At 40.5% G+C, this 27,638-nt stretch overlaps 1 protein-coding gene across 2 annotated transcripts; it reads left to right on the top strand.

Annotated features, from left to right (window-relative positions):
• Window positions 1-23,860: 23,860 nt before the first annotated feature.
• On the top strand, window positions 23,861-26,248 carry LOC145161119 (serine/threonine-protein kinase PCRK1-like). 2 transcript variants are annotated; one of them, XM_079080562.1, is made up of 6 exons: window positions 23,911-23,928; window positions 24,032-24,076; window positions 24,385-24,806; window positions 25,034-25,294; window positions 25,376-25,498; window positions 25,617-26,248. In XM_079080562.1, exons 3-6 carry the CDS (start codon window positions 24,411-24,413, stop codon window positions 26,154-26,156), a joined length of 1,320 nt encoding a protein of 439 aa, XP_078936688.1. In that variant the 5' UTR covers window positions 23,911-23,928; window positions 24,032-24,076; window positions 24,385-24,410; the 3' UTR covers window positions 26,157-26,248. The 2 variants fall into 2 exon arrangements, with proteins under 2 accessions (XP_078936689.1, XP_078936688.1); XM_079080563.1 differs by lacking the exon at window positions 24,032-24,076 and having other exon boundaries at window positions 23,861-23,928.
• Window positions 26,249-27,638: the final 1,390 nt, after the last annotated feature.

The following is a 27,638-nucleotide window of genomic DNA, read 5'->3' as shown; positions in this document are numbered from 1 at the left end:
TAGGGCTTCTCGTCACCTTTCTGTGGATATAAGGATCGTCGGAATCGGGCTTATAACAAAGAAGTTATGGCCTTCGGAAGTTTCATGGTTTTCAGACTTAGCCGAGTACACGGGGCGTACACAAAGAGTACGCGGGGCGTACTAGTGAATAAGGTAGTACGTTGGGCGTACCTTGGAGTACGTTGGGCGTACTGACCAGGATGGTCGCGAATGTTCCCCGGAGTACGCTGGGCGTACCATATGTACGCTGGGCGTACTCTAGTCAAATCATAAGCCTATTTTAGGGTCTTGGACCCTATTTAAGCTCCTTATCTCATAACCTAACCCTAATATTTTCAGCCTCCACCCCTCTAAACCCTAGAAATCGTCATATATCATACATGATGGCATTTTGAGCTTATGAAGTCCATTTTTAGGGTGTTTAATCCATTTTCAAGAAGATGGAGTTTGCTGCAAAGATGGGAATCAAGGAGGAGCTAATGGATCTGGCTTTTAGGACTCATTCTCAGCTTGATGAAGGTATAAAGGTCTGAACTTGACCATTGATATCTTAGATCTCTCATTTGTGAGTTTTAGTTCATTTTGGTCCCAAGGATGAAGCTTTATGGTTGAAATCCGATTCTTAGGCTTAGGGTTGCCACCCTTGGTGTTATTTGAGCCCCTAAGACAGAAAGTTGCAATCTTAAAGGTCTTAATGGGTTCATGCAAGAGTTAAGACTATTTTTATGGAAGTAGAATGCCATTTTTGGAGTTTGGATTTGTTTCGGGCATGCAAAGTCACAAAGTCAGTGACTTTATGGGTTTAGACGTTAAGTATAGCTCAGATATGTGATTTGGACTGGTGGGATCAAGTATTAAGCACTTAATGGATTTTGGGCATGAGTTATTTTTACGTTGGGCTTAATATGTAGCACGCTGCGCGTACAATCCATTTGCCCAGTACGTTGGGCGTACTCTCTCAGGAGGACTTGGGCCTTAGTGGACTTCGGACCTTTGGGCCCTAATAGTTTTGGGCCTGGATTTGCGGTTTGTTGGGTCTGAATGTATCTTGGTCTAATATTGGAATAGTTGGGTCTATTGGGCCATAGAAATGGACTTCACATTTGTGGGCCTCGGTTTGGGCCAATTCTTGGATTAGGTTGTTGTGGGCTTTCGTGGGCCAATTGGGGTCAAGATTATTGACTAAGGAGAATATTGGGCTTTAGTATAAGGTCCATTAGAAAGGTTCGGGCCCAATTTGGAAAATTGGGCCATTGATGGTTTTATGGACATTATAGGGTTGGACTTTTGTTTTGGGTTTGGGCCTTAGTTTTGGATAATACTGGGCCAGGGGTAGAATGGTCATTTTACCCCATGCATGGATTAAGGATTATGGTATGGGACCCAATTGCTAATTGGGTATATTGTTTGGTAGTGACAGCTCGGGAAGCTGGCGGGGCAGCAGCTAAGGAATTCATGCGGGAAGCTTCTGCAGTGCGAGGTGAGTCTTCTCACCATACCAATGGGTCTAAGGCACCAAGGTCGGCCCATTTTATTATATGTGATACACTAAATGTAGTAGAGATATGCGGTATGATAGTTAGCTTTATGCTAAGTTGTATGCTAGTGATTATGTGATATTTGCATGAAAGACCATGGGGGGAACCCATGACACTTGGATGTAAGACCATGTGGGGGAGCCCATGGCCATCCGACAGGGAAAGATCATGGGGGGAGCCCTTTGCACTTGGATGTAAGACCATGTGGGGGAGCCCATGGCTGTCCGACAGGGAAAGACCATGGGGGGAGCCCATGACACTTAGGTGTAAGACCATGTGGGGGAGCCCATGGCATCCTTATGCAGTGATATGTGGTAGAGATAGCTTTTATAGCTAATGTTATGTGGTAGAGATAGCTTTTATAGCTTATATGATATGTGGCATGTGGTAGAGATAGCTTGTATAGCTAATATGGTATGCGATATGTGGTAGAGATAACTTGTTTAGCTAATATGATATGTGGTAGAGATAGCTTGTATAGCTAATATGATATGTGGTACGTGGTAGAGATAGGTTTAACAATTAATGTGATATATGATATGTGGTAGAGATAGCTTTTATAGCTAATATGATATATGTTATGTAGATTGTGTGTGGGGTATGCTATGGGGGACTCACTAAGCTTTGTGCTTACGGTTTACAGTTTTGGTTTCAGGTATCATCGATTTGGAAAAGAAGAGCTCAGATTGATCGCAGTGCACACACCTATGATTTCCGCAATGAATGATTTTGGGATGAACTCTGATAAATGATCTACTTAACGATGATTTGAAATGTTTGAAATAAATGGTATCAATGTTTTAGCTATATTAAAAATGAAATTTTTACCCTTGATTTTTGGGTAGTTACACCCATTATGTGTTTATTATGTATGGTATGTGGTGTTTTGGGGAACTCACTAAGGTTTGTGCTTACGGTTTTCAGTTTATGTTTCAGGTACTTCCAGTTCCAAATGGAAGAGCTTGGGATGATTGCAGAGCACACACCACCTCGTTATGCATTTTCTTGATCTACTCTGATGTGATATGATGATTGATACATTTGTTTTATCTGGATTTTTATGATGATGTTTTTGGGATGTTGGTTTTATTAATTTAGAAAAATGAATCTGTTAGGTCTTATATTTGGGACGTTTCAAGTTGGTATCAGAGCCTTGATTTGAGGGATTCAGACATACTCTCGGGTGTGTATGAACTCAAACTGAGGATTTGGTAACGTTTTTTCAAAAAGAAATGTATTTTTAAGAAAAGAGTTTTCTAAGACAAGAAAGGGTGTGGTGCATGCAATCAGCCGAGCTCAAGTAAGTTTTCCCAAAATACCCATACATGTTATCTGATATTATTTGATCTGTGAATCGCATGCTAGTTAGGGCTAAGGATATGCGCAGTTTTTGCATGATAGAATGTTAGGAGATATGCCTTTATATGCCTATTTTATGAACTTGTAGACTTGCATGCTAGTACTAATCAGTCAGTGGTAAGATGGCATGATTAGGTGATGATTGGTTCTGATTACTTAATGCTCGAATGATGCTTGCTTTGTGCTTTCTAGGAGTTCTCACTAGCTTCAGCTAACTAGTAAGTGAATATGTTAAGTTATATATTATGGGAAATAAATAATTTTAGAAGGTTGGGTTTTAACTCTATTGTGCAGATCTTGTTTGAGTCCAACTGTTGTAGTGTGAGACCTTTCATTCGAAGAGTTATCTGGTTTTAGTGATATGTAACTGTATTTATGAGCTTGTTAGAGGAAGTTAGCGGGAGTTCCTTTTGTAGCTGATGACAGAGAGTGGTGTGGAGTTTGCCCTAGGAAAACCTAGGATGAGATATAGTATCGGGAGCCTTGTTTTAATGAGGGTTGATTGTATGGATACAAGGTGACTTGGCGGAATCGAGGCAATCCTTGAGGAAAGTACGGATAGATGTGGAAGGTAGTATGGGCCCGTACTACTAGAAGCAGAGGATCTGTACTCGAGTCAAGGAGGGCCGCGATGAAATAGGAAGCTTGTAGATTTGTAATCCCTCGATATATTTTGATGCGTATTCTGATGGTTTATATGGTTTATTTTCAGTATGGTGACATTGCGATGCAGACCTGTTGGCAGTTCTGGTGCTGGAGAGGACTCGTGCTCAGGTTCTGGAGCCAGGCAGCTAGATGATCAGACGAGGGAGTTCATTTTGTCTGAGATTACATGTTGCATTCTTGAGCAGACTCCTATAATCTTTGGTACGCTCAAGGAGGGCATTCTGGAGATTCTGGATGAGCGGTTGAGCGCCTCCTGCTCTAAGATGGTGGCCTTGCTTGGGGCTCGTTCATTGACCTTCAGGGAGTTCCGGGCATGTGGAGCACCGGACTATGACGGGGAGAAGGACCCGTTAGTGAGCAAGAGGTGGTTAGCGGATGTTGCTAATGCCTTCCGCACCAGCAGTTGCCCCAAGGGATTGCCTCCTATCTTCTGAAGGACATGGCATGAGATTGGTGGGAGGAGGTCGGGCGTGTAGTGTGTGATGAGGTTGTTGATTCGATGACCTGGGATGATTTTGTGACCATGTTCAGGGCTAGGTTCGCACCGGTGATTGAGGTACAGCAGTTGGAGCGAGAGTTTTAGGATCTCCGCCAGATTATTGAGATGGTGGCTGAGATCACCGCAATGTTCCTGGAGAGGGCACTTTTGGTTCCACAGTATGTGGCGGATGAGGATATGAAGAAGGCTAGGTATCATGACATGTTGAGGAGTGACATTCGAAAATTTGTGAGCCGATCCAACTGCAAGACGCTGGAGGATATGATAGCGAGGGCTAGAGAGAAGGAGATTGATCTGGATATGAAAAAAAAGAGGAAGCCAGATTATGTGTTGAGTGATGAGGGTGCGGGCAAGAGGCCCAAGGTATCTGATGCCAGGTCGAGAGGACATCAGGGCTAGAGCCGCTGTGGCAAGTGCGGCAAGGTGTATGAGGGAGCGTGCAGGGTGGGTGGTTCGGGCTGCCTCAACTGTGGTTGGACTGGTCATCTTAGCAGGGATTATACTGCTACCACCACCACCACCCCAGTATCTGATCTGATTTGATTTCATTGCAATCAAAGGGGCCACAAGAAGGCCTATTTTTCGAGTTTGGCTGCAGCAGGACCGGTGTCAGCACCCGCTCTTGCAACTCTTCGGATTACTGACAGCCGCCAAGGCCGGGCAGATGCACCTGTGGTGAAGAGCAGGGCTCTTCACCTAACAGCCAAGGAGGCTCGTGCGGCTCCTGACGTGGTGATGGGTATGTATCTTCTCTTTATCTCTTTATTTATATTGAATTGCTTGCTTATATTTATGTGTTTTCTTTTAGGATCGTTCCTCATGAACAATATTTCTGCTTTGGTGTTGTTTGATTCGGGGGCTACCCGATCCTTTGTATCGCTTGCGCTTAGGAAGAGGTTTGTTGGAGCTTCGGGGGAGCTGGACTATCCATTAGATGTCGAGATTTCATCGGGGTTGTACTCTCCTGTTGTTTAGTGAGCAATATTTGGTGGATTTGGTTCCCATTCCTTTGCGTGGGAACAAAGTTATTATGGGTATGGATTGGTTGAGCCCTAATGGGGCAGTGATCGATTGTGAGCAGCAGTTAGTTCGGGTTCGGACAAGTGGGGGAGAGTTATTGGTTTATGGGGAGAGGTCTCAGCATGGGCCGATTTTGTGTTCAGCAGCAAGGGCCAGACACTATATTTAATAAGGTTGTTCCGGTAATGTCGTCTATGTTATGGATACCCGAGATAAGGATAAGGAAAGTGTGGATGATATGCTGATTGTGCGGGATTACCCGGATGTGTTTCCGGGGGATTTGCCTCGGGTGCCCCTGGAGAGGCAGATTGTGTTCAATATTGATCTGGTTCCTGGTGTGGCTCCAATAGCCAAAGCACCATATCGGTTGACTCCTCCCGAGATGCAAGATTTGTCAACATAACTGCAGGAGTTGTTAGACAAGGGATTCATTCGACTGATCAGTTCGTCTTGGGGAGCACCCGTCTTGTTTGTGAAGAAGAAGGATGGGTCTCATTGTATGTTCATCGACTATTGGGAGATGAATAAGGTAACGATGAAGAACCATTATCTACTCCCGTGGATTGATGATCTTTTCGACCAGCTTCAGGGTGCATCTTGGTTTTCCAAGATTGATTTGCGATCGGGTTATCATCAGATAAGGGTTAGGGATGATGATGTGCAGAAGACAACTTTCCGGACTCGTTATGATCATTACGAGTTCGTGGTGATGCCTTTTGGGCTCACCAATACTCCAGCCACATTCATGGATCTCATGAACCACGTGTACAGACCGATGCTGGATCGATCTGTGATTGTGTTCATCGACGATATCTTGGTTTATTCCAAGACTCAGGAGCAGCAACAGGGAGCACTTGAGGGAAGTGCTGGAGACATTGAGGAGGGTGAGACTTTTCACAAAGTTCTCCAAGTGTGAGTTCTGGTTGCGCGAGGTGCAGTTTCTGGGGCACCTTGTCAACCAGAATGGTATTTTGGTCGATTCGGCCAAGGTCGAGGCCGTGATGCAGTGGGAGGTTCCGAGGTCTCCATCTGAGATTCTATGCTTTCTTGGTTTGGCGGGTTATTATCGGAGATTCATCCAGGATTTTTCCAAGATAGTTGTTCCTTTGACCCGGTTGACAAAGAAGATTGTTACATTTCGCTGGGAGCTTGAGCAGCAGGCAACTTTTGAGACCCTGAGATAGCGGTTGTGTAAGGCACCAATTTTGACCCTGCCGGAGGGTGTTGAGGATTTTGTGGTATATTGTGATGCGTCGATCACAGGATTGGGGGTAGTGTTGATGCTGAGGGGTCGCGTGATCACTTACGCTTCGAGGCAACTGAAGCCTCATTAGGCGAATTATCCGACGCATGATTTGGATTTGGGCGCCGTGGTTTTCGGCCCCAAGATTTGGCGGCATTACCTCTATGGGCTCCGTTGTACTATTTACACAGATCAGAACAACCTACGGTATTTGATGGATCAACCGAATTTGAATATGAGGCAGCACCGGTGGTTGGATGTGGTAAAGGATTATGATTGTGAGATCCTTTTCACTCGGGGAAGGCCAATGCGGTGGCCGATGCTCTCAGCCGCAACGCGGTCGCGACTCCGATCAGAGACATATGCTCGAGGATGACCGTGATTACTCTGCTGTTGGAGCAGATTTGTGAGGCTCAGGTTGAGGCTATGAAGGAAGAGCACCGAAAGAGTGAGCGTATTGTTGGTTAGGTGGCTTCCTTCAATTATAATAGCCGTGGGTTGTTGACTCTGAATCGGCGGGTTTGGATTCCGTTTTGAGGCGGTGTGCGTTAGATTTTGATGGAGGATGCACACAAATCTAGGCTCTCCATTCATCCCGGGGCGACGAAGATGTATAGGGATCTTCGTCTCGATTTATGGTAGCCCTGCATAAAGTGGGATGTGGCTTGGTTTGTGGAGCGATGCTTGACATGTAGGAAAGTCAAGGTCGAGCATCAGAGACCTCACGAAAAGATGGAGCTGTTGGAGATTCTCGTATGGAAATGGGAGGATATTACCATGAATTTTATCATGAAGCTACCTCAGACTGGGAGCGGAGTGGATTCGATTTGGGTCATCGTGGATCGTTTGACCAAGAACGCGCATTTCATTCCGATTCAGGAGAGTATTTCTATAGAGAAGTTGGCTGAGATTTATATCAGGGAGATTGTGGCACGTCATGGGGTGCCGGTATCGGTGGTTTCAGGCAGAGATGTCCGGTTTACTTCTAGGTTTTGGAAGAGGTTCCATGACGAGTTGAGCACTTGTCTCCATTTCAGCACAACACTCCATCCGTAGATCGATGGTCAGAGTGAGCGGACCATTCAGACCCTAAAGGATATGCTGCGGGCGTATGTTCTAGATTTCAGTGGGAGCTGGGATACATATCTTTCGTTAGCGGAGTATAACAACAATTATCATACCGAAGTGGTACTCAAGACCACCGAGCTGATTCAGCAGGTTCGGAGTAGGCTCCAAACAGCTCAAAGTCGGCATAAGAGTTATGCTGACAAGCGCCGGTCACATTTAGAGTTCTGGTTGGGAGATATGGTTCTCCCGAAAGTGTCACCTTGGAAATGTGTCATCTGGTTCAGGAAGCGAGGTAAGCTGGGCCACAGGTACATTGGTCTTTTTAGGGTTTTGGCTCGGGTGGTCTGGGTTGCTTATCGCTTGGATCTTCCAGATGAGCTCAGTCAGATTCATAGCACGTTCCATGTCTCTCAGCTACGGAAGTGCTTAGTTGATGATTCCGCAGTGGCACCATTGGAGGATATTCAGGTGGATAAACTTGATATTTGTGAAGAAAGTTGTAGTGGTTGTGACAAGGATTCCGGACATATCAAGAACGCCGAAATCCGAGTTATAACGAAGAAGTTATGGCCTGTTGAAGTTTCGCGACAGAACCGGCACGACACTGCGTGATATAAAAAGCGAGTTTACGATAAAGTGCTTTTTAGCCTTTTTAATCAAAATGAAAGTCGTAGCATACATTAAACCGAGAGCGTGCAAAAAAGGAACGCCCAAATTTGACTTCGTATGAGGAAGTTATGATTTTTCTAAGTTTCGGCGTAGCAGTATGCAGTCCGAAGTTCGAATAGTAGATCGACTGATTTTTAGCCGACATAACCTAAACAAGAATCGAAGGTCTCATTCAAAATTAGCCGACGGAGTCTAAACAAGAGTTGTGATTACGGTCCCACCTACGCGTGGGTATAAAGAACGTCGAAAACGGATCTCGTATGCGAAAGTTACGAATTTTAGAAGTTGAAGGTGTAAAATGCGAGCTGGATGCGAGGACTACGCACAGCGTATCTTCGGACGCCCTGCATACAAAGTTGGTACACTGCAGTCTTTTTCCTTCTGTGGTCCGAAGCGAGCCACGATGCCCCAGAAGTTATCCAACGTGTGTCCACTACGCCCCATGTAGACCGATGAGTACGCCCCTCATACTGCGAGGCTTCGGCCCTATAAAAGGGGTGCGAGGCCAACCTTCTTTCTCACAACTTTCACCATTTCTTTCTATCTCTACTCTCTCTATCTAAACCTCTCAAACACCCCCAAGCCTAGGAAACTTCCCTAGCACTAGAAGAAAGCCCCGGAGCGCTCGAAGGCTCCAAGAAAAAGAGTTTTTCGGTTTGAAACTCTGCCCGCGCAGAACCCGGTTTTTAGCTAAACCGTTGTTTTGTCAAATGAAATTATTTTAAGAAGCGAAGCGTTGTTCGAATCACCACCTTAACCAGTGAGTACATAGTTACTTTAATCTTACACATAGATATGAAGTATTTTATATAAAATGCGTGCTATGTGTGCATATTATCTGTTTATCTTGAGATCTATGCTGGAAGAAAGATTTAATCTTTTTTTCTTCAGATCTGAACTGTATGTATTTTTTTTTCAGATCTAAACCTTTTCTTCATATCTGAACTGTATATGTATTTTCTTTTCATATCCAAACCTTTTCTTTAGATCTGAACTGTATATGTATTTTTTTTTCAGATATGAACTGTATATGTATTTTCTTTTTAGATCTAAACCTTTTTTTTAGATCTGAACTGTATATGTATTTTATATCTACAAATATGTTGGGTAGAATATGGGTAGATGAAATAGTTGGTGTGCGATGAAAGATGAGTTGGAGGATGAGATGAAAGATGATATAGATCATGAGATGAGGGTGAGAGGTGAAAAATGAGAGAAACCTTTACCCAAGCGTTGGCCCCGTCTTCTAGCAGAGTATGGATGACAACTATCGACTATTTTAGACTGTCCGGTGGAACACTAACAGGCTCTCAACCTGTAGGTGTTGTGAACGATATGTTCACCCGGTGTACTCTAAAAACCCATTGACATGTATTGCGGGTGGACTCCTGAAAATAATATTGTCAATAAATGAGATAAACCTTGGCAGCTATGGACTTAGCGCTCGTTGGATGTGTTGGATTAGATGTCTAAGCCCATAACTATAATTGGTATGTACTTGACCCGATAGTAGCATGGTCCTTTTGGGTTGCTTTCGTCAGAGCAATTTGATAGGATGGATATTTGAGAAAGTGGTTATTTATGATTTATTAATATATTATATGAATAATATATTAATTGAGAAATCATATTATTTAATGAGTATTGATCAAGAATTAATTTAGTGATCAAAAGAGACTGATTAAATTTACAGGGACTGTTTAGGTAAATCAGTAATATTTATAGTTTGGGCTATTGATCCATGATTAATTAGGGATGGGCTAAATCTATGTGAGAGTCCATGAAGAGTTAGTCCAAAGGCCCTATCATATGGATCATTGGAATGCCAAAGGTTTTAGGGTTTTATGTATGAAACCCTAAGGATTCCACACTATAAATTGAAACCCTAGCTCCCTAAAATCGGTCACTCTATTCCATAGTGAAACCCTAAATGATTTTGGTGCCTCCTAACCTCTCTCTAATAAGCCTCCTCTTGCTTTTGGTGTTTTGTGACACATTAGAGGTATCACACTTGAGGTACAAAGCTCTTGAAAGGCCAAGAACTACAAGCTACAACTAAGAGGTATTCATCTAACTAGTTTTTTATATTGTATATCTCCAATTGCATGCTAGCTAGGTTATATGCTTTGGATAAAATGAAATTGCATGTATAACTTGAGAAAACTTAGATCCAAAGCTTCTAGGGTTGTATGTGCACCATAGGATTGTTATAGTGCTCAAAACCCATCAGGATGAACCCTGACAACTATGGACTTAGTGCTTGTTATATAAATCCTGCCAATGATGGACTTCGTGCCTATTCCTTTGGACAATCCTTAGGAATAAATAATGAGGGATAGACGATTCATCGAGGAGATACTTAAGAATAAAGAAGATAATAGGGATTGGTAAATGGGTTCATTGTTGATGAAACATAATAACTATATTATTGTGGGTTGAAAACCCTATGTACTCACCAGGTTTCCCAACCCGACCCACTCAGTTTATTTGTACCACAGGTGTCGATATAAAGCTACACTACACTAAGAGATTAAAGAGATGTAGATCACTAGTGTAAATGAATGTAAGTTTTGTGTATACTTATGTATCTGTATTGACGATGACATCCCAAAGTATTAAAATGAATAAAATACATTTCTTTGGAAATACTTTGATAACATATTTATCATGTTTTTCTGGGAACAAATTCCGCAACACTTTTCTTTAAAAAAAGTTATTTTGATTTGAAAATAAAGCATAAACAAATCGGTCTTTTCTGGCCGTGAAAATGGGGATGTCACAGTTGGTATCAGAGCATTAGTTTAAGCGAACTAGGAATTTTAGGAAAATTTCTAGACTTCAACTTAGAATGCTAAGAGATGATCGTGAGGAGTATGTTTATTATATTCTAGGTAGTACACCCGAATAGACACGGGGATTAGCTAATTTAGGGAAGATGCCTAAATTGCTTTATGTGCTAAATGAATTGTGATGCTCTATGATGCTATCGTTTGATCGGATCTATGGTATGTTTCCGAATCTGGAAATTTTATGTGTTCAGATTTCTAAATGTTTGATTACGGTATTACAACTGACATGTAACTTTTTAGAGTGATAAGGTGATTTATACGTCTATCATAAATAAATATTTTCTATCTAAATTCTCGTCACTACACACAAAACGTCTGATTTTGGTGTATAGATCGACATGGTGAGCACTCGAAGCGGATTCGGAAACGGTAACCCGCAGCCTGAGCCACAAGTGATTAAGAGTGCACCAAAAGTAGCAGCTGCACTTGATCCAATCACGATTGCAGGAGTACACGCAATGGTGCGGATGATGTTGGATCAACAAATGGAAGAGACAAGACGTTTACTTCAACAAAGTAAGGACGAACTTACTGTGCCTGTACGCCAGACACCTACTCTTGAGGCGACCATCTGGTTTGCTAAGTCTATTGAAGAAATGATCAACGACAGGACCGCCAACAAGGTTGAAGTTGGCAAGAAGAGGAAATTTGAAGGATCTTTAGTGTCCAACAAGAGCAACATGTTCTCAAAGTCTGGCAAAGGAGGAGGTAAAGAAAAATGGTGCGAGAAGTGAAAAAATAAACACTCTAGAAGGGAGGTGACTTGCTTCAAATGTGGAAGGACTGGGCATTACGCCAATGAATGTACATTTAGCAAGAAGGTGTGTTAAGGATGTAGGGAAGAAGGGCATTTATCTAGGGACTTCCCGAACAAAAAAATGAAGCAGCAAGATCGAATGCACTTCCAAAGCCAAAAAGCATCTCAGAAAATCCTTGACGAAGAAGGTGACAACGCAAGGAATCACGAGTGAGGATTTTATATCTGAAAGTCAAGATATGAAGTAGCCATGTAGATAGTACCATGTGGTGTAGACTATTAGAGGCATAGTATAAGGTGAACTTGAACGCCTATGTAATCGTTTCAAGAAATAATATAAACTCTGGTTTTGTTATCTGATGTGTTAAATGATTATGTGAAATTCTTGAAAGGTGACTTGGAAAACTGCGAGACAATACTTGGGACGAATATGAGTAGGTGTGAATGGTAGTAGATTCCTATACTACCGGAAGCACATGACTCACACATGGATCAGGGAAGGTCTCAAGGTTACCAAGAAGCTAGTAATTGATTCTGTTTTGTTCATGTTCGTCGTTACCATCGTTTCAGTGATGACTAAGAAGATGATTGTCATTCAGACCCTAGTGGTCATATCATATCGAGTCCGACTAAGATGAGTATGTTATGTGGTTCGGGGAAACAAGATCGATGTAGCGTCTGACTTAAACTGGACGACTGAAGTGGAAGATAATCGAAGCGATCAATAGAAGTATCACGATCGTTGTTGAAGTAAGAAGCTTGTAGCTAGAAGTATTGCATGCTAGAATGTGATTATATCACATTAGAACACAAAGGAAGGTATATTCCGTTCAGAAACTTGACTTAAAATACTTTAGTCTAGGCAGTGCATCATACGACGGGGGGTCATTAGAACATGACCCATCAATCTATTATGGTAATCGAAGGAAAGAACTTATCTTAATTCCGTTAAGGAGAATGAGGAGTATCCAATAAGGATCGAGATTGTGACTTGAAGGTCACCATTAAAAGTCCAACATGGGATATAGAGCGGGTGCAAGAGCGAGCACCGCCTGCAGACAAGAATTCCAAAAGTTAGATACTCATTCGAAGGAACATAATAGTTACGACTATTACCTAGGATGAAGAGATAACATATGGAGTCGTTATACAAGCCATGTCTTGTTGGTGATTCGGGACAGAGTTGAAGACTTCGTAGTCTATAGCGTTGCATCTGGAGTTTGGTTAGTTTGTGTTCTAACCCAGAAGGAATAAGTGATAGCATATGCATCGAGACATCTGAAATAACACGAAAAGAACTACCCCACTCATGATTTGGAGTTGTCAGCGGTAGTATTCGCTCTAAAGATACGGAGACATTATCTTTATGGCACAAAGTGCAAACTTTTCACTGATCATAAGAGTCTCCAGAATTTCTTTAATCAGAAGGAATTGAATATGAGACAATGACGCTAGCTAGAGTTACTCAAGGATTACGACTGTGAGATACTTTACCACCCCGATAAAGAAAAAGTTGTAGCTGATACTCTAAGTCGAAAAGTAAACCTTGAAAGAAAAAGGCCAAGAGAGTTAAGAATAGAAGTTGTCTCAACGATTGTGGAAATCATTAAGGAAGCTCAAGAAGAAGCTTCAGAGAAAAATGAAGAAGAAGCTTCAGAGAAAAATGACCGAAAGTAAGAACTTTAAGGTAAAAAGTTGGTGTTCGGTACGAATAATCAAGGATTGAAGTATTCCAAGATAGGATTTGGGTACCTAAGACGGGAGGAATAAGAGATCCTCTGATGGAATAAGCTCACAAGTCCATGTACTCGATTCATCCCAACAACACTAAAATGTATAGGGATTTGAAACCCTACTACTGGTGGCCGACAATGAAGCTCGATGTTGCAAAGTATGTGGCAGATTGTGTAACATGTTCGCGAGTTAAGACACAACATCAGAAACCGTATGGGAGTTTAAAACCTTTACATGTACCCATGGGTAAATGGGAAGACATCACCACGGATTTTGTGACTAAACTGCCCAGAACGAAGGACGGTCAAGACATGATTTGGGTGGTCATTGATCGGTTCACTAAGAGTGCACACTTCATAGCAGCCAATGAAAGATGGTCTATGGATAAGCTTGCAAATGCTTACGTGAAAGAGGTAGTAAGACTTCACGGTGTTCCTCTAATGATTGTATCAGATCGTGATAGTCATTTCACATCAAGGTTTTGGAGAAGTCTACAAGAGGAAATGGGTACGAAGTGGTGTTTAAATACAGCTTACCATCTGCAGACTGATGGTCAGAGCGAAAGAATGATTCAAACACTTGAAGATATGCTAAGAGTATGTACCCTAGAATTCCAAGGTAACTGGGATGAGCACTTACCCCTGGTAGAGTTTTCCTACAACAATAGTTACCATTCGAGCATCAAGATGGCACCCTATCAAGCTTTGTATGGACAAAAGTGTCGTACGCCGTCTTGTTGGCTTGAGGCCAGAGAAAAGTAGTTTATGGGCCCAGAGATAGTCCATCAGACTGTTGAAAAGCTAAAAGTGATTAGAGAAAGGATGTCAGTAGCTCAGGATCGTCAAAAGAGCTATGCTGACAAGAAGAGGCGACCGATGACATTCAAAGTTGAAAATTCGGTTTTGCTTAAAGTCTCACCGTGGAACGGACTTATAAGATTTGAGAAAAGAGAGAAGTTGAGTCCAAGGTTTATTGGACCATTCAAAGTTCTTCAGAGGATTGAGAACCAAGCTTACAAGCTAGAACTACCAGAAGAACTAGATGCATTCATAACACTTTCCATGTGTTTTATTTGAGGAAGTTCACGGGAGAAGTTCCCAACATAATTCCAATTACAAAGTTAAGAATTGATGAGAATAAGAGGCCAATAGAAGAGCCCAAAGCGATTATTGACCGCAAGACAACGAAGTTACGACGCAAGATGATCGACTTAGTGCTTGTGTGTTGGAAACATACGAATGGGCCGAACCTCACTTAGGAAATAGAGAGTGACATGATGAGTCTCTATCCACATCTGTTTGCTAATGCATGATTACGGGACGGAATCATCCTGAGGGGGAGAGAATTGTAACGTCCGTGTTTCTAGGCTAAGCATTAGTATGATAATGTAATAGTTGAGGTCTACCATTGTAACTCATTTTGAAATAATAAAGATAAATTACTCGAATATTATGTGAATTATGTGCTTATATACTCGTCTATAAAGATATAATAAATTAAGAACGAAGATCAACGTCAAAAGTAAAATGTTAGATAAACTTGATATTTGTGAAGAAAGTTCTAGTGGTCGTGACAAGGATTCCGGACATATCAAGAACGCCGAAATCCGAGTTATAATGAAGAAGTTACGGCCTGTCGAAGTTTCACGACAGAACCGGCACGACACTGCGTGACGTAAAAAGTGAGTTTATGATAAAGTGATTTCTAGCCTTAGAAATCTAAACTAAATTCGTAGCATACGTTAAACCGAGAGCATAAAAAGAACGGCCAAATATGACTTCGTATGAGGAAGTTATGATTTTTTTAAGTTTCGGCGTAGTAGTATGCAACCCGGAGTTGGAATAGTAGATCGACGGATTTTTAGCCGACATAAACTAAACGAGAATCGAAAGTCTCGTTCATAGTAGCACAACGGTTAAAAGACAGATGGAAACGGACGTTGGATGAAGAAGTTATGGATTTTTAACGAACTTTTCCTGTCCCGTATTGTTAAAAAATATAACTTTAAAAATAAATGCAAAAATAGCCGACGGAGTCTAAACGAGAGTTGTAGAGTACGGTCCCACCTACGCGTGGATATAAGGAACATAAAAAACAGAGCTCGTATGCGAAAGTTACGAATTTTAGAAGTTGAATGTGTAAAATGTGAGCTGGATGCGAGGACTACGCCCATCGTATCTTCAGACGCCCTACGTACCGAAGTACGCCCCGCGTACAAAGTTGGTATGCTACGCGGTCTTCTTCCTTCTACGGTCCAAAGCGAGCCACAATACCCCAGCAGTTATCCGATGTGTGTCCACTACGCCCCGCCTAGACCGATGAGTACACCCCACGTATTGTGAGGCTTCAACCCTATAAAAGGGGTGCAAGGCCAACCTTCTTTCTCACAACTTTCACCACTTCTTTCTCTCTCTACTCTCTCTCTAAACCTCCCAAACACCCCCAAGCCTAGGAAACTTCCCTAGCACTAGAAGAAAGCCCCGGAGCGCCTGAAGGCTCTGAAAAAAAGAGTTTTTCGGTTTGAAACTCTGCCCGCGCAGAACCCAGTTTTTAGCAAAACTGTTGTTTCATCAAAAGAGATTATTTTAAGAAGCGAAGCGCTGTCCGAATCACCACCTTAACAAATGAGTGCATAGTTACTTTCATCTTACACATAGATATGAAGTATTTTATATAAATTACGTGCTATGTGTGCATATTATCTGTTTATCTTGAGATCTATGCTGGAAGAAAGCTTTAAACTTTTTTTTCTTCAGATCTGAACTATATGTATTTTCTTTTCAGATCTAAACCTTTTCTTCAGATCTAAACTGTATATGTATTTTGTTTTCAGATCTAAACCTTTTCTTCAGATCTGAACTGTATATGTATTTTCTTTTCTTTTCATATCTAATCCTTTTCTTTAGATCTGAACTGTATATGTATTTTCTTTTCAGATCTAAACCTCTTTTTCTTTAGATCTAAACTGTATATGTATTTTCTTTTCAGATCTAAACCTTTACTTCAGATCTGAACTGTATATGTATTTTATATCAACAAATATGTTGGGTAGAATATGGGTAGATGAAATAGTTGGTGTGTGATGAAAGATGAGTTGGCGGATGAGATTAAAGATGATATAGATCATGAGATGAGGGTGAGAGGTGAAAAATGAGAGAAACCTTTACCCAAGCGTTGGCCTCGTCATCTAGCAGATTATGGATAACAACCACAGACTATTCTGGACGGTCCAGTGGAACACTAGCAGACTCTCAACCTGTAAGTGTTGTGAACGATATATTCACCCGGTGTACTCTAAAAAACCCATTGACATGTATTACGGGTGGACTCTCGAAAATAATACTGTCAATAAATGAGATAAACCTTGGCAGCTATGGACTTAGCGTCCGTTGGATGAACCCTGACAACTATGGACTTAATGCATGTTATATAAATCCTGGCAGCGATGGACTTCGCGCCTATTCCTTAGGACAATCCTTAGGAATAAATAATTAGGGATAGACGATTCATAGAGGAGATACTTAAGAATAAAGAAGATAATGAGGATGGGTAAATGGGTTAATTGTTTGATGATGAAATATAATAACTATATTATTGTGGGTTGAAAACCCTATGTACTCACCAGGTTTCCCAACCCGACCCACTCAGTTTATTTGTACCACAGGTGTCGATATAATGCTACACTACACTGAGAAATTAAAGAGATGTAGATCACTAGTATAAATGAATGTAAGTTCTGTTTATGCTTATGTTTCTGTATTGACGATGACATACCAAAGTTTTAAAATGAATAAAATACATTTCTTCAGAAATGCTTTGATAACATATTTATAATGTTTTTCTGGGAACAAATTCCGCAACACTTTTCTTTAAAAAAGTTACTCTGATTTGAAAATAAAGCATAAACAAATCGGTCTTTTCTGGCCGTGAAAATGGGGATGTCACATGTGAATGATCAATATCCTATTTTTATAAGTCTAGACACTCTAAAACGTCCAAAAGGACAACTCATTTGGTCTAGAGTAGTTCGTACCCACTTAGACCAATGATATGGCACTAAAAAGCACAAAACTCCACATATAGCAAGATCTAATGAGATAACCAACAAGTTCAGAACTTTATACCTTCTACCTTCTGGAGGTTGCTCAAGGGGTGTAAAACTCAGATCTCAAAAGCTTGGATCTCCTTCCTTGATTTCAAATGGCTTTTTTCCTTCTACAATTGGCACCAAACACCAAAATTAGCTCAAAATACCACCAATAGAGATTCGAGTTTGTAAGGGACGAAGTGGGCAATGGAGACTGATGTGGGGAAAAGGTCTTGGGAGTTAAGGATGCTTAAATATGGCTCAAAACCTAAAAATTAGGGTTTAAACATCGACTACGTATGCCCAGCATACACAAGTGTACGCCCAACATATGCAACAGAAGGCACGTTTCTCATTAATGAACCATGGGACCAATTTTGCAACAAATTTTCATATTAAGGGTTAAAAATGTAAGTTACCTGAATAATGAATGTTAAAATTCTCCCCCACTTGGATCAGATGTAACATCCCAAAAATAACGAGTAAAAATTTCATTTTAAATAAACCAAAACCATTCATACATCATCCCAAAGGACGGTTAGAGGAAAAGTATTCTCAAAACATCATAGTAAAATCATAAATAATCACTGCGGAATAAATCTTCAGGGGATGTAGTGCGATCAAGTCATACTCTTCTTTTAAAAACTGAAAGCACCTGAAAATGTTTAAACTACAAAACTGTAAGCATAAAGCTTAGTGAGTTCCCCAAAATACCACATACAACATATATACAAATATAACAACATGTTTCTGTGTCGGATCCATATGAACCCCGAGTCCATAATGACTTTATGTAACAGCTTGTAGCTGTGTCGGGTCCGTATCAACTCCTGAGTCTATTTAATCCCACATACATAAGCATACAAACATATAAGAATGACTCACAAAGACAACAAACACATACATGCCTATCAACAAGTGTTACAAAGACAACCATCATCCTACAAACATAATCCAGTGGGCCGACATTGGTGCCTTCGACCCACGAGTACAGTGAAGAGACTCACCTCCCAAACCGAACAAATAGCTGAATAGGTCCCGACTCCGAGTATCAGCTCTAACCTTCACCTATTCATCAAATAGTGACCCATCTCAAATACAACTCAAAATGGCACCAAGAGTACCAAAACGGCACCAAAATGACTCTCCAAGCTTCAAAATACACTTACACACTTTAGGGTTTCGAAATAGAGAGGGAGGTTGGAGTTAAGGAAGGGTGTGGGGCTATAGTGATGCTTAAATAGTGTCCAAACCCTAAAAATTAGGGTTTTGAGTCCAGTCTGAGAACGCATAGCGTCCACAACGAACGCATAGTGTTCCCAAGGCACGCCGTTCATAAAGGACACATAACGTCCAGCTGAGAATGTGTTTTTCTTCAAATGCAACAAGGGACCCATTTTTCCAACATTTCACATAATAAGGGTATAAAAGGGATACTTGGAAAACAAGTTTTTACAACTCTCCTCCACTTAAATTAGATCCCGTCCTCGAAATCACTCCTTACTACCTTCCAGATATGCCAGACAACCTGGATGATTCTCCCACAACCCTGATACGGACTGAGAAGTCGACTCACACATACAACGACCTTCCAAAACTATAATCGAACCCATCCTAATCAGGGCCCTCATACCCCGACGACGAATGGATCCTTGCCTCACCAACTTTAACCACTAAAGAACATCTATCACTACTCTACCCGAAATCTGAAAACCCCAAAACCTTGTCTGACTTCTCGACATACACAACCATTATGAATTACTGCCAATACGACTCCACTTCACAACCTAAACCGAACGAAAACCCTTCCGACCATGAATTATCTTGTTGATTCTAATGGGAAACAAAATCTCTGTCCATTCATTGTTGTCGAAAACCTTTCACTTGGAAACAAAGGCGACTTGACAAAGACATTTGTCACAACTAACCTGCAAGACCGAATTTCCAGTGATAACCGCTCAATTGAGAAACTCTCAAAACTACAATCACAAACCAACTCCATAAATATATTTCCCGAAACTGGGAACTCCTCAGTTTAAACTTCAGAAACTATACCTTGAAACTAATGATCATCCGTTCTTCATACCTACCCCTAGTTCCTTGACCAGGAACACCACCAATTCATGCCGAAAAAATACTTAAAACCTCCCGATCGTAAATTTCCACAAATCTCAAATCCGAAGTTGTTCCTAAAAACCTTAAACATACGCTTGACTTCCTGACAAGTTATCGCCAACCCACTGCTCCCACGAGCATAATGAGGGTTCATCCAAGAATTTCACGTTGCATCTGAATATCTTATTAGCTCGGGTGCACATTCACCTGACAAATCACTCGAGACATTTACAACGAACCTCAAGACTCGAGGTTTTAGAACCAATACCCAACATTGGTAACAAACCCTTAATAAACCATCCTCAAGAAAAACGCGGTCCCCAATTGCAAACATTCATCAAGGGACTTCTGATGCATGATTAATACACCCACCAAAACACACTTCTACCATCCTTAAGATCTAAACCAGCTGGTCACTGAGTCTCCCGACTCCCAACAATGCACTAATACCCAAGCATGCTAATAGGAATAACGCTCCAAGATCTAAGACTCTCATTCAAACGACTACCGGGTCCCGCCCATAAGAATCATACAACCACTGGTCCACGATACATCGTGACACCTTCTGACCACTAAAACGATAGGCTCACGATACAATGCCGATCTTGCCGTTATTCCATCACTGTCCTGGAAGCTCACGACCAGCACCACAGGGGCCTAAAGATACCCTAACCATTAATCCACCGACTTGTAGGGACCCAATCAACACCCCTCTCAATGTTAACTGAACACGAATATGGGTCATACCCTTCTATCACGCACAATTCCTTTCACAATATAGGCAGCTACCAATGCAATTTTAGGCGAAAAAATGGTCGCACACAACTAGAGAATGAGATAGGCCGTTGCATTATTGTTTCAATTTAAGGGCTACAAACCAATTAAGAACCATGCTAATCTATATTATTTAACCTACACATATCCCCAAGGGAAAACACATAACCAACCTTAGATCTACTACACTCCTTCTTCCTCACAACCCTTACCCATAAGGGTGTGGTACCAATAGATCTAACCGAAATGAAGAACTTCAACTGCTAATAGAAACATCCACACGAATGGCCGAAAACTAATGTGTTGCTTGTTTTTTTCTCTTCAGAAAAACCACTTCTTGCTGCGCCGCACATCACACGCACAACACTTGGCCTTTTACAGCTATTTGTTTTTTGGAATACTTCTAACTTAAAAACTGTTGCGCCTGTGATGCGTGAACCGTCCTCTTCAAACCACTTTTCACTTACTTTAAGTTATATTATTCAACTTATATTTGTTTTAATTTTTTTCAACATCTTTATTATTTTAATATTATTTGAAGAGTATGTAAACTGTTATATAATTTTAAATAATTTCAAAACCGTTTGGTAAATTTCATATAAATATTTTTCCTGTTATGTTGTCTATAACCAAATATGAATAAATTATAATGTTAATCATTAAAATTACCAAGTTTATTGAAGTTACCAGAAAAATAATCATCGTCTTCAAAATTTTAACAAAAATTAACATGTTTTTAGCTAAATTAACAATTTTATTTATTGTTATTTAGCAAATATTATGTTTAATTCTTTTATAGAAACATCTTTGAAAATCATATCATCAAAATGATCTTTATATTTGATTTGCATACGATTAAGCTAAATAAATTTTTTACTTAGATTTATTTTTAACTATTGAATAGTTAATTTCAGTTTATTGCAACAGTTTGCAGACGTTAAAAAACAAACAGACTTCTTATTACATACTATAGTCGTTTGGTCCACCTATTCTACCACAGAGGGTTGCAAATGTGCTCTGCAGACTTCAACTGTTTTCGCTTTTAAAAAAACAAACAACACCTAAGATCCCGTACCTTGATTGAAACCAAACAAATCTCACCAATACGCAAATAGCTCGATAAAATTTCCAAAGCCATCAAAACTGTTGTCAAACTCTGGTCGGATTAATCCAAAATACCAACCCTTCCGTCGCGACATGCCAAAATTGAATTCTACGCAGATCCAAAGCCACACCTGAAAAATTAAACAACCCTGCCTCAGCATCCAAACTTCCAATAATCAAGGACATCTGCCAAACCCGAGCCCGCTATGAACAATGCTTCCATAACCAACAATTGAGGGTACCCAAACCAAGAAATCAAGATGTACAATGTACAAATTTTAACAATAGATTGACGCATCTATTGAACTTCAACTGATAAAGCTCGAAACTTTTGAAGAATTCCAACTATTGACGATGAACTAAACGACCAACGATCGAGAATGCATTGACAACTAATCCAATGATCCAATTCACCGCTGAACAAAACCTATGCCCAACTAATCGTACCAAACTTTGAAGTTGATTTACCAATCAACAACTGCCCAACCTAGATTATGGATATCGATCTATACAACGAGCTGTTAAATCCCCCAACAACCAATTCTCAACTTGAGCGAACCAAACGCCTCTCAATCTGTACATCGACATTCCCGAAAGGAACCACTGGCTACAACGAGCTCCCTGACCAACAACTTCTTGTCGCGAAGACAACTCATGCATTCCTGAGCACATACATCTGATGGCAACTTACTTTGCACCCCCGACTTGACCAAATCTTGAACCAAAGTCTCGCATACCCGAACCATAGATTCCTATGACCCATTATTCTGAAACCAACTGTCCAAACAGACCGATGATCTTTCAAGAAGAATACCCAGTTCTCCACTACTAGGGTTCGAACTACCACCAACTGACATTGCAAACCGACTAAAACTCAAATCGGCTCAACCAAATACATAACATTCCTGGCCCTTGGAATGTATAATACAACGCAAGATGATATTCCAGATTAAGACCAAGCAAACTCAAAAAGATTTCGAATCTCAAATGGAGACCTCGGAAACCTCCCAATCATAACCGCCTCTAGCATCAATAATCCCATACAGATGCACAAACAATAATGTTGGTAGTCCATTCATAACACCGACTTCCTATCTAGAAACAAATGTACTACCACACTCTCCGCCTGCAAATCCCCAACCATCAATTCATCACGAGGATCATTGATAAATATAAGAGGCAACGTTCTCATAGTCGGGATACATCAGAGACAACAAAAGTTGTCGCTCTCAATTCACATTCCTCGATCACTTGGAACAATCAACTAGCGTCGGATCTAACCAAATTCAAAAGAAGCAGACCCTTGATCCCATCTCAAGGCAACTATACGACAAGAATCCTCTTATGCATTCCAATACTGCCATACTTGCCGCTAACAAACCGCAACCAACTAGCACCATGTTGGGTCTATATTTCAACTCTGAAAATCGTATGTATGATCTTCCTTTCCTCCGAATACGGAAAGCTGAACGACATAACACCCATCGAAGATAGTGACATCCCAATCCGTCTGGCAATCACCCAGCTTCTGGCTGCAACCCTTGAGCCGATCATCACAGTCGCTTCCTTCTTGAGTCCTACGAATCAACTGGAACTACCTCAAACAAGGCCCTCGGGTCTTCGAAATCAACTAACTCACATATGTCTGCACTATTCAATCCCAATCTATCAATGCCACTAAGGCCCAAACAATCACCAGACCCATCGACGGCCTGAACAACAACAACCGACAAATCGAATAAGACGGAAACACTTGTAATGAACCATGGTGCCAAACCATACAATTTACCCTCAATCAGCTCCTTAGAATCCCCAAAATTTTCCTCGATTCGAGTACAGATCCTATACTTTCAGTAGTACGGGCACAATACTATCTTCCACACCTACCCGTACGTTCCTCAAGGATCGTTCCGATCCTCTAAGTAACTACTCATGTCCTACTACCGTCCGGTCCAATCATTTATACCCTCTCTCAAACGAATATACAACACTAAATAGTGCACCCATTCCTCTAAGGCACTTTCTAGGCTTTTCTAGGATTCCCACCTCACCCTACCATCAGCTGCTGAAAATCTCCTACTAATATCAGTTAACTATTTCATGAATATAATTACACGCAACAAAACTTAAATAATATTTCGAATAAAAAACCTAACCCTACAACAATTGGATTCAGACAATAATTGCGCAATAGGAGCAAATAAATCACTCTAAAATTCTTAAATAAGCAATTTTGATATGTATAATCATTAATTAATTATTAAAAATCTATATTTTGTTTGTGATTTGAGCTTACACCGCCACCGGTGAGGAAAGAAGAAAAGGGTAAATTAATTTAAAAAATAAAAACGTCACTATTCTCCCCTATTTCCCTCCATATATTCATGCTCTGCATCACCATCATCTATCTGTGGGGGTTTCATTGGGTGATAAGACGATGTGTTTGGTAAGCTAAATTCTAGCTGCCTATCCTTGTAATCACTTTATCAATTTCCCCTTTCTATTCCATAACATCTGGGTTTCCTTCTTCAAATCTCTCCTTAAATTAGGGTTTTTCCAATAGTTCTTGATTTCTCTCAAAAATTCACTGCAAGGTATTTCTTCATGTTCTTTCTATTAATTATCTTGTATGTTGTTCATAAGTTGATTGCACTTACTGATTTTAGTGGAAATCGGTTGTGATCTTTATAATAGGTACATGTGGTCTCCTGTGAATTATTGATTATAGTCGATGATTTGAAGAACTCAAAACACCGTCCAATACCAAATTAGATGTTTTTTCTTTGTTAATATAGAACGGAGAAAGCTCGTTTAATTTGGGAAAGATAGATAGTTTATAACCGTTCAAGTTATATGATCCATGGATGAAATCCTAATTCCCCAAAACATTTTTTTTTGTTAGGAAATCTATTATTTAATGGGTGGTGAATGATGAAGGCTATGAAGTGTTTCTCCTTCTCCAATGGTGAACCGAAGTGCACAAAGTCAGGTACGGGTCAATCCTCCATATCGTTGTGGAATGGTGAAGAAGGGAGAAAATCAGGGTCCGAGTTTACATCAATGGATATATCTGATATTAGCAGAGAGTCATCCACAAGGGTTTCATTCACAAGTTTGACTCAAAACCCAAGTGGGAAGAGTCACAATAATCTCCGGGAATTTGAAGTTGGTGAGCTGAAAACAGCCACAAAGAACTTTAGCCGGGCCCTCATGATTGGTGAAGGTGGGTTTGGTGGTGTGTATCGGGGTGTATTACGAAATCCTAACGATTCTGGTCACAAGATTGATGTAGCTGTCAAACAACTTAGCAGAAGGGGATTGCAGGTTCAGTTTCTTCATCTTTCATCTTCTTTTATTATCATCAACACATGAAAATCTTTTTGAGTAGTTGAAGCTTGCGTAGCTTTTAGTAGTCAAATATTGTTGTACTGCGTTTGGACAATTGGACTCACTCATCAGTAATCCCTTATAACAAACGCAAACGCAAACGTAACTCAAGATGGAAACATGATATTGATTGAGGGTTTAACCCATTTTGATTAATTTTTCAGGGTCACAAGGAATGGGTGACGGAGGTGAACGTTCTTGGGTTCGTTGACCATCCAAACTTGGTCAAACTTGTGGGGTATTGTGCTGAAGACGATGAAAGAGGGATCCAACGTCTTCTTGTGTACGAATATATGCCTAATCGGAGCGTTCTAGATCATTTGTGTAACAGGTTTCAGAAGCCTCTTCCATGGTCAACTAGACTCAAAATCGCGCAAGATGCTGCTCGAGGCTTAGCTTATCTCCATGAAGGAATGGAATATCAGGTACCCCACCCCAGTTTCATTAATTTTGTGGATCATATTAATACCATGTTACTGATTCATTCATGTTCTTCTTTCTGGTAGATAATCTTCCGAGATTTCAAATCTTCAAACATTCTCTTGGATGAGAATTGGAACGCAAAGCTGTCGGATTTCGGGCTGGCCCGGCTCGGCCCATCGGACGGGATAAGCCATGTTTCAACAGCAGTATGTTTAAAATCCTCATATAGTTCACCTTTTTCTACTCGGGTCGGGTCGGGTTAACACAACTCAAGTACCTGTTCTAACCCTAATTTTGAATTTTGTGATAATATATTCGACACAGGTAGTCGGAACGGTTGGATACGCAGCTCCAGAGTACGTTCAAACAGGACGCCTAACATACAAAAGTGACGTATGGAGCTACGGGATCTTTCTATACGAGCTCATCACCGGCCGCCGGCCGATGGACCGGAACAAACCGAAAAACGAGCAAAAGCTGTTGGAATGGGTGAGGCCGTATCTGTCTCGTGACCTGAGCAAATTCGAGCGGATTCTAGACCCTCGGCTTGCCGGAAATTACTCGGTGAAGTCAGCGCAGAAGCTAGCCGGCGTCGCCAACAAATGCTTGCATCGGCAACCAAGGATGCGCCCGAAAATGAGCCAAGTGTTTGAGGTTTTGAACAAGATTGTGGAAGATGCGAGCGTTGAGATTTTGGAAGTGGAGGAGGAGTCGCCATTGTCAACGCCGATTAATGGTGGTTTTGAGAGATCGATAAGGGATGGGTTGAAGAGAAGGCTTTTGGATCCGATTGTTGGAGTTGGAGAAAATAATAAATGGTTGGTTTGTTTGAAAGGGAGTCCTAAAGTCGTGAGCACTACTTAGTTTGTTACATTACATATGAAATTTGTATAGCAAAAAAAAAAAAAGTATACAAAGTCATCTTTTGATATGAATGATTTTAGTTTTAAGAATCATTTGAATGATGAATGCTGATCAAGTTTCATATATCTTAATAGACTTATTGAGTTATTTCTATCACCCAAAAAATATGCCAACAGGGGAAACTAATGGTGCAACATTGTCAACCATAAGATTTGGACGCTATTGAATTTAATCCGTTAAAATATTTTTTTAATTCATTTTCATTTTAATATAACTTGTGTGTTGCATCGACGTGAAGGCGTATTACAATTTACAAAGCAACAAGTCAACTTCATTTGAGAAGCTATATTACCAAGTCTATGCCGTCCGTCTATATATCTCTTATTATTAAAATCGATTGAACCTGTTTTGAAAGATTTTATTATAATTTACTTAAAGTTTTACACTATTTTTCATAAAACATAATAAATTTAAAAAGCACACAAAGTTAGGAGTGAAAATTCATGACACAACACAACAGAAATAGACAACACAACGATATTAGGACACTTCGAATTCGTGTTTAGTGTAAAGAACACGATGTCGTGTTGTGTCATGTTTGTGTTCAAAACTCGATACAAGATTGACCGATTTAACATTTGTTTGTCGTGTTAAGTATTAATTAAATAAACTAATTGTTATTTTACTTATCTTTGTCGTGTTTGTTATTTTTTAATTGGTTCGTTTTCGTGTTGGTTAAAAAAACATGACATCGTGTTGTGTCGTGTATGCGTTAAATAAAACCATGACGTGTCGTGTCAGACAACTTTCTTAATAATGTCATTTTAACCCACCAAAGTTTTCACATTTGTTTTAAAAGGTCACCCAATTATTATTTTTGCACTTTAAGGAATGAAGTAGATTTTCGTTGATTTAAAACGTCATTATTGAAGAAATGATCGGGTAACCCGGTGATATTTAGGTCAAATTGTTAAATTGAATGCCACGTTTCATTGACTCCTCTCTCAATGGCAAACAAAAGTCACCTACCCATGGAACAACTTCAAGACATGTACATGCTGAACCTTTCTGCATCAAAACTTCGGTGGTGAAGATGATGAACGGTTGCTTGAGTTGCTGGAGCACCTGGCCCTAGATGTTTCATTTTTGCCCTAAAGCTTGATACCTTTTGTTTCTGTTCAAATCATGTCTCGTAAATTAACTTCCAAGATGACCCTCTTGCTTCAAGAAGAAAGCAATGCGATCAGAGATATGGAACCACACACTGTCAATCGAATCAATAAACTTCTCACACGATTCCCTATTAAGGGGATAAATCATCTAAATCTCCCCCAAATCCACATATGCTCTCCCTTTCTCAACTTCCACACGATTCCATAAAGCATCACCCATTTTATATCTTGTTAATTCACATGCCTCTCCGTCTTCAGAATAAATAGTAATCAACGAAGCAACATAGATGAGGAGGATGGTATCCTGATA

The sequence above is a fragment of the Lactuca virosa genome, chromosome 2, assembly GCF_052849685.1.
Source record: "Lactuca virosa cultivar CGN04683 chromosome 2, Lactuca_virosa_CGN04683_v6, whole genome shotgun sequence".
Taxonomy (NCBI): domain Eukaryota; kingdom Viridiplantae; phylum Streptophyta; class Magnoliopsida; order Asterales; family Asteraceae; genus Lactuca; species Lactuca virosa.
This window is presented reverse-complemented; position numbering and strand designations above follow the sequence as displayed.